The sequence below is a fragment of the Takifugu rubripes genome, chromosome 16 (assembly GCF_901000725.2).
Source record: "Takifugu rubripes chromosome 16, fTakRub1.2, whole genome shotgun sequence".
Lineage (NCBI taxonomy): Eukaryota > Metazoa > Chordata > Actinopteri > Tetraodontiformes > Tetraodontidae > Takifugu > Takifugu rubripes.
The window spans coordinates 8,907,034-8,925,228 of record NC_042300.1 but is presented as its reverse complement, the minus strand read 5'-3'; the positions used below and the strand labels follow the sequence as shown (position 1 = coordinate 8,925,228).

Sequence of the window (18,195 nt, the reverse complement as noted above, 5' to 3'; positions counted from 1 at the left end):
TTAATGTCATGTTAGTGCTCCTGCAGTAATGCAGCGGTGGTGATCCCCTCCCCCATCACAGAATCAAAACAGAAGTACATGTGCGCAGGCCCGTGTCACGTGCACGGTAAACCCCACAAAACAAAAAGTCATTTTAAAAGCACACGATTGACAGGAAAATCAACTAATCAGAGAAGTAACCACGGTAGCAACAAGCTGAAATACTGGTATTTTATCCAATCAGAGAAGGCCAAAGGGGCGTGGACAACGACAGCCGACCCAGTGTGTTTACTTCCGTCAATATTTCCAGTACTGCAGCCAGAGGACGAGAGACCAGTGAGGGCTGGGACAAAAGGCTGTCTTTAAGGTTTGTTTTAAGAAAAGACATAAAAGTAGACCACTCCTAATCTGTTGTCCAGAGGTTTTACTGTCTTCCTGTTTCATTTGAGCTGACTGACATGTTGTATTAGCTCCAGTTGTAGCGTATATCAGCGTATCTATGTAATTTCAGCATTGAAATGAGCACCTTTTTAAAGCTCAAGGAAATTTTGCAGGGTTATCATGTTTATTATTTAAGCCGGTAGCAGCAGAATGTCAAATACATCTCAATGTTGTGCCATTATTGAGCTTATCAGGCGTCTCCATTGTGTTGATCAATTGGATCTCTTAAGAAATCAATTGTGTATCACACAGTTTGAATCAAAAGGAGCAAAACTTTATTTAAAATGAACTTCTGATTCAACTCATTAAAATGTGAAATTCCTGTGTTTTTGATGGCCCTGTATTAATGTTGCTGCTTGATTTGAGCAGGTTCACTAATGCTTTCCTTTGCTTCAACAGACACACATACAGAATTTCTGCATCTAATTTGGACCAGCCGCAGTCGTCCCTCCATAAACTCTGTCCCTCCAGCTAACATGCCATTTTTGGGCCAGGACTGGAGGTCGCCAGGATGGAGCTGGACCAAGACGGAGGGGGGCTGGCAGAGAGGACTGGATTACTATGACCATAAATTGGAAAATAACAACTCACACTTACATGAGTAAGGAACCTACTCATTTATAACTTTAATTTTATTTATTTTTTTACCATGAGGTTCAGTTGAGTCAATGCTGTGGCCAGAGAAAATTCTTTGATACACATGAACACCATTTGTTTGTTTGTTTGTTTGTAAGAACTTTAGTGATGCAACACTTAGATTAATATAAAGGTTACCGGTAGTTCTCAACTGGTTACTTAGAACTTCATGAGAGGAAAGTGGCATTAGCCATGGGGATATCTTTATGTAAATGTTTATTCAAATATGATGGACTATGTTTTGCTTACAAAGGATGAATTAAATGCACTATATTGTGCTTTTTTTCAAAACATAATTCACGTTAGCATACCTTGCTACCACCTTTAAGGGTATGCTGCTTTTGAGGGTATGCTTCCATTAATTAGAGCAGTTTTGTTGACTGCAATATGCATTAGCAAAGACCCGTTTCCCACCAGTAACCTCAATAATTTTTATTTTATCTGAAAATCCAGTCCTGCCTGCAGGTCCTTTAGTCATGTCAAGATAATGGCCACTCTAGGCAGATGAACTAAAAAAAAGTTTCAACCTCCCAGTCTGGTTTCTTCCCAAACTGAGCTTTGTTGACTGCAGGAAATGGACTTTTGGTGCAGTGAGTGGTGGTGGCAGAGAGAATCAGGTTGGGTTGGAGCCTAATAATATATCCACTACCGTTGTGGTTGAATCAGTTCCTGATCAAGACATACTCTTTAGCTTGACACTGCTGCTTACAGGAGTAATGGTGTCTGTTGGTGACATCCCAGCCACATCATAGGTCATCCTTTATATTAACCAGCCTCTCATGGGATCACGTTAGCATTGTCAGCAGTTGATGGGTGCAGTATCAGACTAGTGACATCACCTCTTCATCTGGCCATTTTCCAAGTGTAGTCTGTCTCAGAAAGGTCATTGTCATCATGCAACATGGGCCCGTTTGGCAGGACAACAGAAGTGAGAAATAAAGAAATGAGAGCATTGTTAAAGGTCACTGGCAGAGAGGATTACAGCATTGCAACCAGAGTTTGGATCATGCACAGTCGCTAATTTTAAACAAACAAGCAGCTCAATGCAGTGTATCATTCTTTTACATGAAGGCTACTCCAAGTTCCAACTAAATAAAATGCAATTCAACTGTTGGAATCTCACTTTTTAGACATTGTACACATTCTGCATGAATTCATGAGGGCCTGAGGGATGTAATGTAGCCTTTGTAACATCTGTTGACTGCATACAAGCTCAGCAGCTTAAGCCCATTCACAGTATTTTAGGATAGAGTTTAAATATCCTCAAATCCTTCCTAATGTTAATGTCAATTAATGTCGCTTCTCAGCCCTGAGGAAGCTGTTGCATCGCATGCAAAGTCTAAAAAAGTCTGTCTGTTGCATTATATTAGCAACAGAGTGGCCAGCGTGCAATGTTTGTGTATTTATGTGTGTTCCCTGGCAATTGGATAAATGGATTAAAGAGATTATTGTAGAGCTGAGTTCCCCCAAATGAGTTATCTTCACATACAGAGAAGTCAGCACATCTTAATATTCACTGCAGTCAGCCAATCACTTATTTATTTATTCAAAGAAGTCAGTAAAAACACGAAGGAAGAAAACTGAAGAGAGCTGCCAGTGTTTGCAGACTGGAAGTGCCTGAGAGAGCGCGTCTTTTCTATCCTAGTGATGTGTAGAATTTCACTGGAACGGTCTCGCAGGAAAGGCCGAGTGTAGCTCCAAACAGTAATGACGCATATTTATTAATGTGGTGCTTTTAACTGCGTAGCAGGTCAATCCAGTTTAAAGAGGGTGGCTTATTTGTGAGTGGAAAATTCTGAAACTTTGCAAAAACAAATAAATATTGTTTGTTCTTAAAGAAATCCCTCAAAGCCTGAACTTCTCGTGAACTCGCGGTTGCAAATCAGAGTTTTGACAGCCCTTATTTCCCCCTCCAATACCTCAGGACAAACAAATAAAAGGATCAATTTCTCAGTCACCTGTTGACTGAAGTGAATTAAGTTTAAGGTTTATTTTTTCCCAAAACTCATGTATACATCACACTTCCTTTGTTGGTAGTCTTGCCAATATTAGCTATCACTGCACAAAGAGGCAATCAAACGTCCTTTCCAACCCTGTCATCGTAGAATGTTAGATAATTAGATTTCAGGACAATAAACTTTATCCAAGCTAGTTTTCTATGTCAACTAGACTGTTTTTCTTCATTTAACAATCGCTATCTTGCATATTTGCCTTAGCTCCCCTCCATTTTTGAGCTTCCTCCTGGACTTGAGCCAGCTGAAATCTCCACATCGAGTCAGACAGCATCTCAGAGTGATTGCCTCACAGCAAGAAGCCCGTGGGTTCGATCCCAAAGACACGTTTCTCTGTCTGCCTGGGTTTTCTCCAGGCGCTCCAGTTTCCCCGTCTAAAGCAAACGGGTCAGGTATATCTACGGTGCAGCTGAAGCTACAGCAGCTCAGGACTAACCCTCCATATGGCCATGAAATTTTGTTGTGCAATTAATTGTAAAAAGGCACATTCTATTCCTATTGGTTTCACCATAAAACATTGGAGAAATACCTCCGCTATGGTTGCCATCTGCTACTATATTTCATTTTTCTTCAAGACAACCAATAATGGAAACCATTTTTAGAACTGACTCTCTCCTCCTGCGATTGTTTACTGTGTATGTGACCTGTTCTGGTTATCATTACATTTGTTTTACATATATAACCCTCTTTTTCCATCTGTTACATTCTGGAAACCCCTGCCTGTATAATTTTATATTTTCATGGTCCTTTTCAGCTCAGATATCTGCTGGAATGCAGTTATGGGTTCTAGTGCTTCTCAAAAGCCCTGTTATTAACAAACCCCTACCTCTTTTGTCCGCAGGTTCTGCGGCGACAACAAAGAAAATCTGTTTGTCGGGAATGTCTGTGAACCAGCCACAACAAAGAAGCAGAAGGATTTCTATAATATTAACACCAAATCTCACTGTAAGTAACTCAGAGTGCCGCGACACGTCCCTTCACATTTGCTTAGTAGACGTGTGCTGAGCGTGTCTCCCCCTCTGCAGTTGTTTACAGGGACGAGTGGATCTACGTGCAGAAATGGAGCACAAAGGAAGTGAGTTCTCCAGTGGAGATTGCTTTTTCACTGATTTATTTATTTATTTGGCAGTGGAATTAATCTGAATTAAATCCTTTGACGTGCGTGTGTTGTTTTTCAGCGTCATGGATACTGCACACTCGGCGAAGCCCTCAATCGCCTGGACTTTTCCAGCGCCATCCAGGACCTGAGGAGATTCAACTACGTAGCAAAAGTGGGCACCAGCCAGTCCTTTCATTGTAGATTATCGTTGCACATCTTCTTCAACTTCCTCTGTCTGTAACCCATTAGCTTTTTCAGCTAATAGCGAGGTCCCAGCTGACGTCTTTGAGTGGCGCTGCCCAGAAAAACTACTTCAATATTCTGGAGAAAATGGTGCATAAAGGTAAGCAGAGAGGACAGGTTACACTGGATGAGCTTGTGTCAACTTGTTTATGATGGAACCACATGCTGGCACACCTTGTAGTGATAGAAAGGTGAAATATTCAGGCTCTGACTCAGTAGGATGCTGTTTATGGCCATGTTGTTAAAGTGTATCACAGAAGCTGTAGGAAAACGCCGTCATTATCATAGTTGTGTTGCCTCAAGGAGCTGAATACACATCTTGTCCAACTCTCACAAAACAGTTTTCAGTTTTATAGAATTGTGTGAAATGATTTATTAAATCTCAAAAATATTCTCTATTTATATATTTTTTACTTCCCAAATTATCCCAATAGTTCTGGTGGACCAGTACAATCCTCGGCTTGTCAAGGAGCTACTGCAAGACCTGAACTCAACGCTGTACGATCTGACTGTCCACGTGGGCCGCTGTGTGCTGGTGGGCAATGTCAATATTTGGCTGTGCAGATTGGAGACCATCCTCAAGTGGCAGCAGCAGCTTAACAACCTCCAAATTCCTGAGGTAGAAGATCTACTGGTGTTTGTGTGCTAGCATTGCAACCCAGCCCTGTTGTATGTAACTATGACGTTTGAAATAAGGAAGAAGGTGTTTATCTATTGTTCCTGGGTTGTATGGTCTGATTATACTGCCCAACCTTGTTTACATGTTCGGTAATTCAAAAACAAAACCTGTATTTTGTGATAATGCTTCTCCTGTGTCTCCTCAGCAAATTTGCACTGGCTTGTCATTCAGCGATTTGCCGATACACATGCATAACAAGATCCTTTGCAAGTTATCTGATGCCTGTGACATTGTTAACCTTGGGCAGGCCACGCCCACTCTACATGTCCTCAGTGAGGACAGGATACTTTGGAAAAAACTCTGCAGCTTTCACTTTTCAGATAAACAGGTGAGAGTTCATTAATTTCAAATGATTATATGTGAGGATAGAGAAAACATTGTCAACATAATTATGAATGTAATAAAGAAAACCTACAGTAGTAGGTAGTAGTAAAAACAGAGAAAACCTTCAGCAGCGTTTAAGTACAAACAAGACCAGAGCTGACATGTGCTTCGTAGGTTTAACCACTAGAGGGCAGAGTACTCACAATTATCTCCAAATAGCCACACTATATGTATAAGCGTGATACAATTGTGATAAGAACGATTTCCACGGTTTGAAATGTGTGATTTGTTTCAGTTTTGTAGGAATATGGTGCTAAGCAATAATGATAATGTGGACTGGAAGCTCATGTACTTCACCCTGCAGAAACATTATCCAAAGAAGGAGGAATACGGCGACACTTTGCACTTCTGCAGACATTGTAGCAGCCTCTTCTGGAAGGTAACCAAATTTACACTAAACCACAAACACGCCACAAAGAACATTTCATCAGAAAAACACAATAATGATGGCTATCATTAAGTCCTGTGTCGATTCTTTGGATCAACCATAAATGATTTCTATCTTTAAACACTCAATACATATCTCTTTAAGAAAAAGGTTTTTTTTTAAAAATGTCTTCCTACGTCTTATACATTAACAATGGATGAAATCATAGTTACAACTCTAAGAAATGGAGCACAGCCTCACAGAGATCCTCTCTGTGAACAGTGGATTCTGTGGATGGTACATGGAAATGAACCCAGTAGAGCTCAAAATAATAGCATTTTACCTCCCCAGTAAGAGATGAACAAAGATTTTTTGTTAAGTCTTTGTAGCCTCTGCTTATAGCTTCTGCCCCCACTCCTCCCGGTGAATATGTTACCCTCAATCCTTAGCTGCATCCTTATGCTCTTTAAAGTGATGTTGTCTTTTCTCCCTTCTTTCCACCCTCTTCTCCTGGTTCCCTCTCCTCTTGGTTCCTAAGGACCGCCACCTGGCTTTGTTATTTAAGGTATTTCTGTCCCATAATGCCCTCTGCTTCCTGTTTGTTCATCACGTGGTCCGTGTTTTTCTTGCGTCGCTCTGTTCCATGTGATTTCTTCATGGTCACACCATCAGTTGATGAAGTTGCTGTTTGTCATTGTCTTTTAAATGGCTTACATTATTGCGCTCTTGTCGGTGGTTAAAGGTCATCAAAGGTCAACATGAATGTTTCAGTGTGTGTGTGTGTGTGTGCTGCAAATCAGTCATCAAACCCTATAAGAATCGGGCGTCACCTTTCCATTGTCCCATGTCGCGTTCCTTTGTGTGACCAGGACGTGTCTTCATGTCTGACAGCATTGCTGTTTCATGTATTCCAGGACAGCGGCCATCCGTGCACGGCCAACGACCCGGACAGCTGCCTCAGCCCAGTCTCACCGCAGCACTTTATTGACCTCTTCAAGTTCTAGACCCTCTTTTTCCACCCTCCAGGGTGCAAACTAAATCTTGTTACTGTTTACCCACAAATAAAAGGGCTTCTACTTTTTTTGGGGTCTGTACGCACAATAATGTCCAGGGTCGGACGACCAAACGTTTATGTTTGAGAGATTTTTCTGTGTTCTTAAAAGAAATGAAGTGGAAAATATGTAATTGTCTTTGTATGTATAAGAAGTCGTAGCATGCAATATTGGTAGGTGACGCGTGTCAGAGAGTCAACTCGTATGTTTTTCTAATGAGGGTAACGTCTTCTGCTTCTAACTTTGGTTTTGGTGTTTCTTTTCCTACAATAACTGAAGGCATGTCATGTTGGGGGTCTCTGTCCCTGTACTGTATGTTGTCTTTTGTGAATTCCCGTCGTCATCCGTGCACACTGACCGTGAGATAACTTAGTGTAAACGTGTTGCATTGTTACTCAGAGCTGTCAAACGACGGAGGAATTATTGAATATTATTTATGGGTTAGTTTTGTATCCTCCCACTGACTTTTCTAATATTCTGATGCGGTTCTTCAACTCTCAATGGTACCGTCATGATGGGAACTAGCTGTACAAGAATTAAAGATTTCTAAAAACATTATCAGTTGTTTTGCTGTGAACTCTGTTGTTAAAGTAAATTTGTGATCAATGTCGTGTGAAGGTCTTGCTGACTGCAGACAATAATGAGCAGAGGCAGACAGTCAAATTAGATCAAACTAAAGAGTCAAACTAAATCTTTATTCTGATGAGACCCAGCCTTCAGTGAAACAAATACAGGGTGCAAACACCCCTGAAGGTGTCCTCTGCACTGATCGGAATCCATAAATCAACAGCAAACCAACTTAGATTTAAAAAAAAGGAAGGTACAATCACTCAAGTCAAAAATTGGGTTGTTTTAAGAAAGCTCCTGATATGGGGGGGACACTGACCTGGTTCTCACAACACTCCTCTTTAAAATCCAGGGTTGGTACTCTGGAAACTAGTACCAACATGCTGGGATGACCCACCTTCACTGTAAAGAAAGTTTGGATCATTTGGTCCATTTTGTAGTGACATCACATCACGCTCAAGTTGTCATTCCACTCATCAAGAGGCACTTCATAAGAACGGGAGTCAATGCAGGTATAAAGAAAATCACTTTTTCTATAGAAATATTCAGCGTCTGTGTGACAAGACTAGATTTCCTTTTACCTTTGCAGAAGCGGCAGCGGAAGTATCAACTGCAGCTCCAGCTGTGCTACAGTCGAACAAAATTCTTTTCCCTGCCCACCTTCTGCTCTCTCACATGTAAATTTTAAGCCTGTTTTTTGTAGAATTTAAGGCTTCAGGCACAGATTCTGCCACCATACAGACCGAGGGGAAAGGAAGTCTTGGAGGGCATGATTGCATATTAGCATGGTTCTCAACCACATATGAGCAGTATGAAAATCACTCTTCAGTTTCTTGGAAATATAAAACATGTATATGGACAGCAGATTTCACAGCTACAATGGTTCGGGATTTTAAGGCATTTGTCAAGGACCTGAAGACTAAAATATTGACAAAAAGCGTATTTTTTCCTTGATTATCTTTCATTCTCAAGTAAAACTACGGAAATGAGCTTTTGTTTCAGGTCCTCATCCTCTTTATTGTGAGGAAGGTAACGAGGCAGCTACTTCAGCCCCTCCCAGGAACTCTCCGACACGATCCCCCGGCTCATCTTGCTGATGCCTGCCAGCTTTACTTTGGCCCGGGCTGTCCACCTCACCGCCGGCATCTCGTCCTTGGAGTCCGACAGGTTAGCGTAGCGAGAGGAATCCTCCTCAAAACCGCGACCTGCCCAGGACCCCAGTTCTAACGGAAGCTCGAGCGAGTCGGGGAAGGATGTCGGCGTATCTGCTTCCAGGATCTTGTCCTCGGGGGACTCGTCTGTCTCAGTCTCATTTGAGATCTGCAGGCACGGTGGCTCCCAGCCCTCCAACTTCTCCAACTTTTTGGTGGGTGAGATCTGCCTCATCGTCATGGTAACGCTCTCCCAGAAACAGTGGCCCTTGTCTGGCTTGTCCTTCTTTTCCTTCTCCTTCTCATCATCCTTGATTTTCTTGTGAGACCTTTGGAAATAAAGAAGGATATTCTCAAAACACGGGAAGATGGAACTTCCTCCATACATCAAGCTATTGTATGTAGGATAAACTGTCATAACAGCATGAGTATTTTAGCCCTTCCTCTCTGTACCTGTTCCATAATGTGTCTGTCTCACATATAAACATACACAAGCGGTGAAGTGCGGTTCCATTATTCACAATTAGGTGCTGACATTTTTGCTAAACACACTTGACAACTTATTTGTTTATAGCGCCGGAACCCATAATTATCTATGCATATCTTAAACAATGTTAATGGCACTGATTTTATCAGTATCACCATGGCGGGCGGGGGCAGGAAGCGACATTAAAGGGTCAGTTCCACCTTTTCCCCATCAGTCTCACATAAAATAGGATACATTAATTAATGTAATTAAATTTTTCCCTTGTTAGAAAAATGGGAAAAATAAATCAGTTCATTTAGTGTTGATTTCATTCCCATTAACACATTTATCCCTACAATACTGAACAGCTCTCCAACAAAAGACCATTTCAAATTTAACAATGTTTTAGTTATTACAATTTATCATGTGATTATACATGACACACCTTTACTAGAATTGTATTATTATACAATCATTTAGCTATAACAAGCTGTCATTTTTGCTAATGTTGGACATGTTCCTCTACATGCTTAAGAACATACATTTAATATTAAATGATGAGTACATTAAATCCTCACCCTCTGTGGGCAGCCAGCTTCACTCCACTCAGCAGGAAGTGCTTGTCGTCTTTAGAGGACAGCATCTTCTTCTCCTTCCTGTCCTTCTTGGATATCATCTTCTTTGCCTTTGCTTCCTGGCAGAAAAAAAAGCAGAGATGGAAGAGATTGATTTCATTTCATGCTGCTTCTCCTTCTTTACGCTGTGAGACTGAAGTCCTGACGTCAGCTGCACAAAAATAGAAAATTAGATGGATGAGTGTGCACAGGATGAAATTCTGTCACGAGCTCCACAGACCGAGTGGGTGAAAAATCTCTTAGACCAGAATGATCTATTCATCTTTCAGAAACCATCATTTTAATATGCAGCAGTACAGATAACTCAGGCTACAAAGAGCTTCTTATTACTGGAAAGATGAAGCAGGAAGTAAAATAATCCAAGTATACTAATTTCAAGTAATTTCATGCACATCTACTTTAGCCCCAATGAAATTACAACTCATGTCTTGACCCAAGCTACTATGCACTTTTAAATCCAGAAAGGTTAAATCTCCCAGTGTAACCAGTCCATTAACCATGCCTGTCCCACTCTGACTAGTCTAGTTTACCTTCATCTGACTATAACCAATCCATTAAATGTATAATCTCGATAATCTAATAACTACAGGAGTAAGTTTGAGTGACACTGTTTTGGCAGTATTGTCACATTCCAGAGGAATGTGACTGAAACTCCCCCAGACTCCCCTGTCACATCAGAATTCCTCACTGCTCTTGCAGCGTTCCACCGGCGTCCAGATGCCACCCTCCACGGAGTTTATGCAACAAACTCTTGGCTCAGACTGCGCCCTAGCTTGGGAGGAATTCCAAAGTCAATTGTCAAGGTCATAACATTTACTCCTACTCACATCCGTGCCTGCCTTTAGTCTACCTTTATCAAAACATTCTCAGCAAACACGCAGTTATTTAATGAATGCGTCTCACCTCAGTAACCCACAGAACTGCTTCTTTTACATGAGAAACAGAGGTTTAACCTCCACAGGTCAGGATGCAGCTGAGATAAAAGCATGAATGTCTCACAACAAACGTGACCGTATATAACATATAGAATACATATGAGATTAAACCTGAGCAGCATCAATATGGACAAGATAAAAAATAGTATGAAACACGATGATAAAATGTGTGTAAAATGGTGCTGAGGATATACGTGTAAGAGTAGCGATAATAAATGTGTAACAACATGGTAGTAGACATACGACATACACAGGTAACAAGACAGCAACATTTTTGACTTTTTGTCAAAACTCGACTTGTCCTGTCATCAATTTTAGAACATTCTGTTCCATAATAAAGGTTAGTTATTGCACAGTCCTTCCACAGCTGCTCCATGTAAACTTCCCCTCATTATGACCAGCCAGCATCTCCCTCAGTGCAGAGGTTTTTAAAATCATCTTTAATCGTGTCTTTGTTGCCTTTTTCCCCGGCCCTGGATCAGATTTGATCTAATTCAGGCTGAAACCAGAGATGCCAAAACAATCCGAGAGTGTATCTGCATGTGAATCTCTGTCGGTGCACACATGTACGCATGCATGCACACAGAGAGGCCTGCTTGTTCACCGTTCTGTATAATTCCTACCCTGGGGTGGGGGGGGGTCTAAAACTGTGGAGCTCAGTGGAAGTCAGAGTGTGGGAGAGCTTTACCTTACAGTTCCTGGAAGAACAATGGAACTCTTATGAGACCACATTCTTCCATCTATACCAGAGCGTGAAGCTTACAGGAACCATTGTCTTACAGTTTTTTTTTTTTTGCTAATCTGGTCAAATGTGGTCAAAAAATCAAACCACACAACAAACTTTTTTTGATTCACATTTGGATTTATATGACATCCTACCTTTGTGTTGTAATTTATAATGAACTTCTTAAACCACAAGAGCAGGATTTGTTTGGTAAAGATCTTAGCTTTAGGCCCTCCCTACTGGATAAGCTGATCAAAACCACATAAATCTGACTGTTTTTCAGACTCTTGCAGAGTCTTTAAGCTGGCGCCTGTGGTGGCATTCCTGCTTTAGCTCACAGTAAGAGACGCATATTTGTGAAATCTTTTGATTTGGAGTAGAAATAGACATGAGATTAGTGTTTAACAGGTATGTGACATTCATGCTCTATAAGCTCTCTATATTGTGTTTCAGTGCAGATGCTGGAAACGGGGCCTCCCCTGATGGATGTAGTTACATCTGGTGCCACAAGAGGGGGACAACGTTGACAATAAAAATGGGGGGGTGAAATCAAACTCAAAGTTAAAACTTTATGATGCAAAGCTAAATTTTAAAAAAATTAAATGAAACAGGAAATAATAATTAATAAGTTGAAAAATTGAACTTTACAGGCTTGTTGATTGGTAATATTTCTCTTTTCTTTAAGCTGTTATATCCTTTTTGTAATAGTTTCCATCAATAAGCCAACCATCTTTGTCAGCTGATCAGATGTTGTGTCTTATCCCTGGAGGAGACATTTCTCCATTCAAGTATACATAAGGGTGTTGTTCAGACACAGACCAGCTGACACGTATGTCTGCTGGGTCCAAAACTGATAGAAAAGACGTCATGACATATAGGGGACTCTCAGAATGAGCAGCATTCTCTCTTTTAACCTACAAAGAAGTTACCAAAATGTCAAGTTATTAGTTCAAGCAGCACTAAAGTGTGGAAGTCGAAGGAATCTCCGACTATAAATGGAATGATGAAAAGAAAGGTAGCACCTCAAGACTGCGTGTCTCTTCAGCGTTTCCTAATATGAACATAAAACAACCGCTGATGAAGGAACTGTAGCCTTCCTGAGTGCCAGAGCAGCCTGTGGTTATTTTCATCCTTGTTTTTCTTCCATGGCTATTGTTCCCACCCAGAAGGTCCAGCTCCTTGAAAGAATGCTGTATTTCCTTCCCTTCTCTATAACAGCCGGTCCTGTCCTTACAAACAGGACAGACTATGAAATATTCCCCATGAACCGAGTCACCCAGGGGGCCCTGACATGCAGCCATAAGAGAGCCGGAGTTCAAACACAACATGGTAACAGTGCGTAAAGTTCACAGATATTAACTTGCCTTTGACTAAAGACTCGTTCCAATATAGCTGGTAACAAATAATACGGTAATCAGTGCTGCTCTGAGTGGAGTGAAGTTTTATTCAGAACCGTGGTTTAAATTTTTTTTAAATTGCATCCTTATATCAGTTTGCCTTCCTCTCAAATCAGCACGTTTGGCCTCCTTCTTTATTCAACCACAGTCTCTCCACTGCTTTGTGGTGGAACAGCAATTTTTAGAATAAAAAATAAATATATATGCATTACAAAAAATACAGCAGTACTAAATTCAGTTCTGTTGTCATCTGTTGGATGACATTAACAGCCATTTATTGTTCCTGTTAGGTGGTCAACAGTCTGGTCCTGTGCTTGTATGGTGTGCAACTTTTTATCTTTTATTAAGATTGGAGGCATCCAGGGTGTAAACACCCAAAAGTTCTGAGGAATTCAGGAAAAAATTTCCTGTTTAGGAATCATGGTCAGCTATCGCGAGGATGGCAGGTCACTAATAACGTGCTAAGAAATCTATAGTGCAGATGGAATAAACTGCAGTGACCTCACAGTTCCACACTGTGCGGCAGCTTGTGAAGATCAGTCTGAGCCGGTAAAGTCACACTAAATGAGACAGTCGTCCAGAGATAAGGACAAAGACAGAGCAGACGCACACCAGCTTAAGAGAGGAGTGTTTACAGATAAACACTGCAGCCTCAGCACTCTCCTCCTGCTGCCAGCACTTTGTGCTCCACTGACAGAAAGAAACCGTCTGTGTGCGTGTGTGTGTGTGTGTCTGTGTGTGTCTGTGTGTGTTTGTGTTACGTTTGAGAAGTCTGCTGCATTTGTGTCGTGTCTGAATTGCGGTGAGGTCATTCTATTTACCTTGGACACTGGGGTGACAGCTTCCTCCTCCTCTTCTTCCATCTCTTTGTCCTGCACACACAACACACACACACACACACACACACACACAAACACAGACATAAACACACACAGACCAGAAATAAGTTAAATCAAATAGCAACCTTCAACCAACCCCGCACAAATATCAACACAGGGACATTCGTGTATGTGTGTGTGTGTGCACACATGTATGTGTGTGTTACCTATTAGAAAGAATGATTTCAAAGCTGATAAATAAACATGTATTTAGATGGAGGGATGGACAAAGGTCAGCCTACATGCCTAAGTTTTAGGAGTGTGATTGTGTATGTGTGTTCAGTCACAGAAACAGTCAGTCCTCAGCATAATCTGCGTTATTCACTGTCTTTATTGCTTCATTTGGCCTTCTCTGTGGGATCAGTGGGAAAAATCTAAGAATAATAATTATGGACGTGGTTTACGAATGAGAGCTGAGTTTGAACTTGTCATAATTGTTCTTAAACAATTTGTGTTATAAAATAACTGAGCAAACTAGGACTTGTTTCTGCTACCTCAGCTTTATTTTCTGTTTACTGGTCCATACACGTCATTAGAAAATAGCATCTTCTAAAGCTTTGGAGAAAAAAGAGATTCCCCAATTTACAGTCCTTAACCAGGCTCAAATGCTGGTGACCCATAATTGCAGATCTTACACGGTTTTTAGGTTTATGATGGTTATCAAAATGCCACCCACGGTGCTTTCTTTGGATTCTACATTTAAATCCATTTTAAATGTATGATGGGGGGGGGCATAAGAGTCAGCTGAGCCTGTAAGAACACTGATTAGGAGCCAGAGTTCATGTAAGATGATCAAAGCTGTGAGAACTTCTGACACATGAAAGGAGGAGAAACAGTGGCTGGACGTGTCTGAGCGGCGTCTGCTGCTGGGTCTCGGCCACCTGAGCCGATCAAAGAGCCACTCATAAACACCCAGATTGGAGCCTACTATTGGGATGTAAAACCATTAACAAATTACAACCAAGGATATGTGTGTGTGTTTGTGTGTGTGTGTGTGTGAGAGAGAGAGAGAGAGAGAGAGAGAGAGAGAGAGGGAGAGAGAGGGAGAGCGAGAGAAAAGAGAGCCCAAGAGAAAAAACTAGACCAGCTTCTCATTTATGTGGAAAATGTCATTTCAAAACCACATCATTGGCCAATAAAGTGCACAGTAGCTTCCAGATGCCTTTATTAAGTAGCAATTTTCTCTTTTTTACACCTTTTTACCACAAAGTGCAGAACCACAGTTGCTGATTAATGGAGCTCTTCTGATGGTTGGTGAGGAACTTTACTCCGTCTAAGGACATTAGCTGGTGTAGTCCAACGAGAACAGAAATACCTCAGAGTCTCTGCCACCACTGTCATCATCATCATCATCATCATCATCATCATCAACATCATCAGAAACAGAATCAATCTGTTTAGTAATCTGTTGTACATTTGAATTGGAATGACACAGTTTTAATAAACTCTTCTGTATCTCATCGATTTTACATGAAGTTTGGATTGTTTTGCCTCTGGTACATCAATTTCTGGAGTTTTGGACAGCCTATCTCCCCTTATTCCCAAGCTTTGTGCTAAGATAAGCTAACCGCCTCCAGGCCGTCATTTGAGATATCCCCCTCGCTCTAGTGGGCATTAGTGTCTCAATAAGACTTCCAGAGTGGAAGCTGTGAAGCAGTTATTGCTGCCAGCAATGCCTTTTACGAAGAGCTATGACTTCATTTTACATATTTTATAACAGTCATGGAACTATGTCACCTTTCCACTGCTGATCTACAGATGAGGAAGTCACGAGGAGTTAAATTTAGCCTAAAAAACTGAACTCAATAGGGCAAATAAAGCAAACAGATCATTTGATTGTGTTGCCAAAACAATGCTGGGAACAACTTCACAGATCTACCTGAACAATATCCGCTCATACAGGCCGGGAGGTCCACTAATGTCAGATTTTATAGAGCAAAATCACTTTTTAAAAGGAAATACAGAGATAAACTAGCTATGCAAGTGTGTTATCGGAGGCCACTTCCTTCAGGCTGTCTTACCGTGCTTGATAACAGCTAAATGTGTATTTTCCATGTTCCTGTCCAAGCCAGGGCTCACATGTCATAATTCAGGTGGTATGAAGTTTCATTTTGACCTTCCAGTCTCATGCATTAGCTGTAAGCCTTCAGGTATTTGGGACCCCGTGGTGATTCTGAACCATCTCTCTGATCATCCCCCACGCTCCTGTCTGTTCAGTTCCTGCTCCTGATGGAATCGGGCGGATGATTCTGAGGTAATCAGGTGTACAAACCTACAGACGCACCTCCTGTGTGCTCGCAGCCGCCCTCACAGCTCATTAAACTCCAACAAAGAGCGAGCGGCGGGGAAGGAAAGCCGAGGTGGGGGCCGTAATGTAGCACAGAGCAGGGAGGACAGACATTAAATTCAAATCCTGCACTCTTATTCCTCCCTTCCTTATGTTTCGTGCATCTATGAGAGTATTATTCCTTCATAAGACTGCTGTTCTGTACGTGTGCCTGGGGGCCTCAGCGTGACATGTCTGTAACAGGTCAGACGCTGTAAGGAAAACCTCGGGAAAAGAAGCGCTTCAGACCTGTTCCTCTCCTGTTAAGATCTGACTTTATGAGCTGACCTCTGACCACTGCACAGAGGCCATCATCAAGGCTCTCTCAGCTCCACGGCAGATTTCGGACCAGGACCGGGGCGGGTAGATCTTCATTTTTAAAAGATATTGGAGTATTCACCTTGGCAGCATGATTCTAATCCGAAACACTTGCACAACATCTTCATGCACTTGTGATCTGTTTTTTTTTTGTTTTGTTTTTTGAAATCATGCTCACAAAGCTGATTAGTCATCAAATGGCAAAAGGTCGCCGTACAACCCCATATTCTACAAATGCATTTTTAGTTTTTAGAGGAACAAATCAGCAGTGATCTGTAGATTACTCCAATTGCACGTTTTCAATACTCGATCTCCCTTTAACTCTAACAGCATCTTCACCCTTTAGAATAAAGTCTGGGCAAAGTGGACAACAGTTTATATAGTGCCATTACGGAAACAGCGGAGTGATGTGAACATGCATGACTGTCTGTTTTGTTTAAGCAAATAATCCACATCCCAGTGTGGGCAATGGTCTGAGCCTGGTTACCTTGTAGGAGTGATGATGGTGCCAGGACATGTCGTCTTCCTCTGACGCATAATCCACCAGCATTTTACTCTTGCTTTTCTTGAACATATCTCCACTTGTTCTTGAACCCGCCAGGCCTGAGCTCTCGAAAACAACAACAACAAAAGTTGATTTTGCGCCCCCCACCCCCCGCTATAGCCCCCAAACTGACGCCTGTCTGTCGACCGTGAGGGGAGATCGCGCTGACGCACCGTTAAAGCGCGCTCCGCTCGTTGGTGCCGCAGCAGATCCGCGCAGTTTTCTCTGAAAAACGCGGATTATTCATTCAGAGAGGTGCCGGGAGCTGGTGGGGAGAAAAGCCCAACATTTCTCTGATGACGCGCACGGTTTCCGTCAGTGCGTATGAGCGGGGCATTTTTACGCAGTCTCGACCACCTGGACTCCGAGTCATCGCTCCTCCCATGTCCCCCCTGCTCCGGTTCCCTCGGAGTTGCCATGGTAGTGGGAGGAAGGGGTCATGAGCACGTCTCATCACCGGCCAATACAAGCACCGAGCCGCGCATTTATGCAAAATAACGCAGCCTTTCGGTTACCACGATGGGAAAACACGGAAGTGGGTATTTCCAAGCAGAATGACACAGACTTCATGTTCCAGGGAGGAGATCTGTTCCAAACCTAATACTGGAACAAGTTTAAATAAATATGAATGCTGTATTAATAGTATAGATTGCATGATTTTGTTGACTAAATGTTAGGCAATTCTTTAAATAAAGAAGTAAACTTCGCATATTTCTATCTGATTCTGACGTTTAACATATCAAAAGACGAACAAAACGTTCCCTGTCTACTGAAATGTTAGGATATATTTGCTGCCAGTACATCTACTATACAGTAAGTGTTTTAGGGTCATACGTGATCCTTGAATACTAAGATAAAAAAGACCATTTCTTTACATTTCACCCCATGATAAAGGAAACAAGGAGAGTTCAGCATATAGAGACATTTCTTGCATAATTCTGTAGTATTTGAACAGAAGGTGTAAGAATTGTTGTTATCTCCCAGACTTTCTAGATAAAGGAAGTATTTTTCACTTTCTGGGACTAAAATGTTCTCTTAAAAACATTTTATTATCCATCTCTTTTCTTGGTGAGATGAGAGGAAATACAGTTTGACATGTTTAGAGTTGGGCGGTTCACAATCTCACCCGCACTCAAACAAGTGACGCATTATGCAGGCCGACCCCTCAAAAGAGCCCCAGTTTAGCTCCAGTTAAGACCGCTCACCTGATTCAGTGGTCCTCTTAATTTCCCCCTTCAATGTTCACATTATACTTCAAGTTTCTCTGGAATTTGGATTATTTTGTCATGACCGAGAAATGTCAGAACAAACACACTCGCCCTTTTCCCGCTCTGCTCTGAAAGAAAACGTGTAGCTAACCGA

At 41.7% G+C, this 18,195-nt stretch overlaps 2 protein-coding genes across 3 annotated transcripts; one reads left to right on the top strand and one right to left on the bottom strand.

Annotated features, from left to right (window-relative positions):
* Nucleotides 1-231: 231 nt before the first annotated feature.
* Nucleotides 232-7,448, top strand: fbxo25 (F-box protein 25). Of its 2 annotated transcripts, XM_029849655.1 has the most exons (11): nt 232-346; nt 820-1,021; nt 3,910-4,013; nt 4,094-4,143; nt 4,247-4,339; nt 4,417-4,510; nt 4,845-5,029; nt 5,235-5,417; nt 5,709-5,852; nt 6,379-6,405; nt 6,755-7,448. In XM_029849655.1, the coding sequence occupies exons 2-11, from the start codon at nt 897-899 to the stop codon at nt 6,842-6,844; spliced, it is 1,095 nt and encodes a 364-aa protein (XP_029705515.1). In that variant the 5' UTR covers nt 232-346; nt 820-896; the 3' UTR covers nt 6,845-7,448. The 2 variants fall into 2 exon arrangements, with proteins under 2 accessions (XP_029705515.1, XP_003971726.2); XM_003971677.3 differs by lacking the exon at nt 6,379-6,405.
* A 107-nt stretch (nt 7,449-7,555) lies between these two features.
* On the bottom strand, nt 7,556-17,390 carry LOC101074512 (uncharacterized). Its single transcript, XM_003971733.3, has 4 exons — nt 16,777-17,390; nt 13,589-13,639; nt 9,655-9,770; nt 7,556-8,939 (listed from the first exon to the last, which is right to left on the bottom strand). Exons 1-4 carry the CDS (start codon nt 16,861-16,863, stop codon nt 8,501-8,503), a joined length of 693 nt encoding a protein of 230 aa, XP_003971782.3. The 5' UTR covers nt 16,864-17,390; the 3' UTR covers nt 7,556-8,500.
* Nucleotides 17,391-18,195: the final 805 nt, after the last annotated feature.

What these genes read in the sequence shown, in the direction of transcription:
- fbxo25 (XM_029849655.1), top strand. Translation starts at nt 897, where the DNA reads ATGCCATTTTTGGGCCAGGACTGGAGGTCGCCAGGATGGAGCTGGACC. An exon ending in ACAACCTCCAAATTCCTGAG is followed by an intron (nt 5,030 to 5,234) that starts GTAGAAGATCTA and finishes GTGTCTCCTCAG; the next exon opens with CAAATTTGCACTGGCTTGTC. An exon ending in ACCTGGCTTTGTTATTTAAG is followed by an intron (nt 6,406 to 6,754) that starts GTATTTCTGTCC and finishes CATGTATTCCAG; the next exon opens with GACAGCGGCCATCCGTGCAC.
- LOC101074512 (XM_003971733.3), bottom strand. Translation starts at nt 16,863, where the DNA reads ATGTTCAAGAAAAGCAAGAGTAAAATGCTGGTGGATTATGCGTCAGAG. An exon ending in ACCATCATCACTCCTACAAG is followed by an intron (nt 13,640 to 16,776) that starts GTAACCAGGCTC and finishes TTGTGTGTGCAG; the next exon opens with GACAAAGAGATGGAAGAAGA. An exon ending in AAGCTGGCTGCCCACAGAGG is followed by an intron (nt 8,940 to 9,654) that starts GTGAGGATTTAA and finishes TTATTTCCAAAG; the next exon opens with GTCTCACAAGAAAATCAAGG.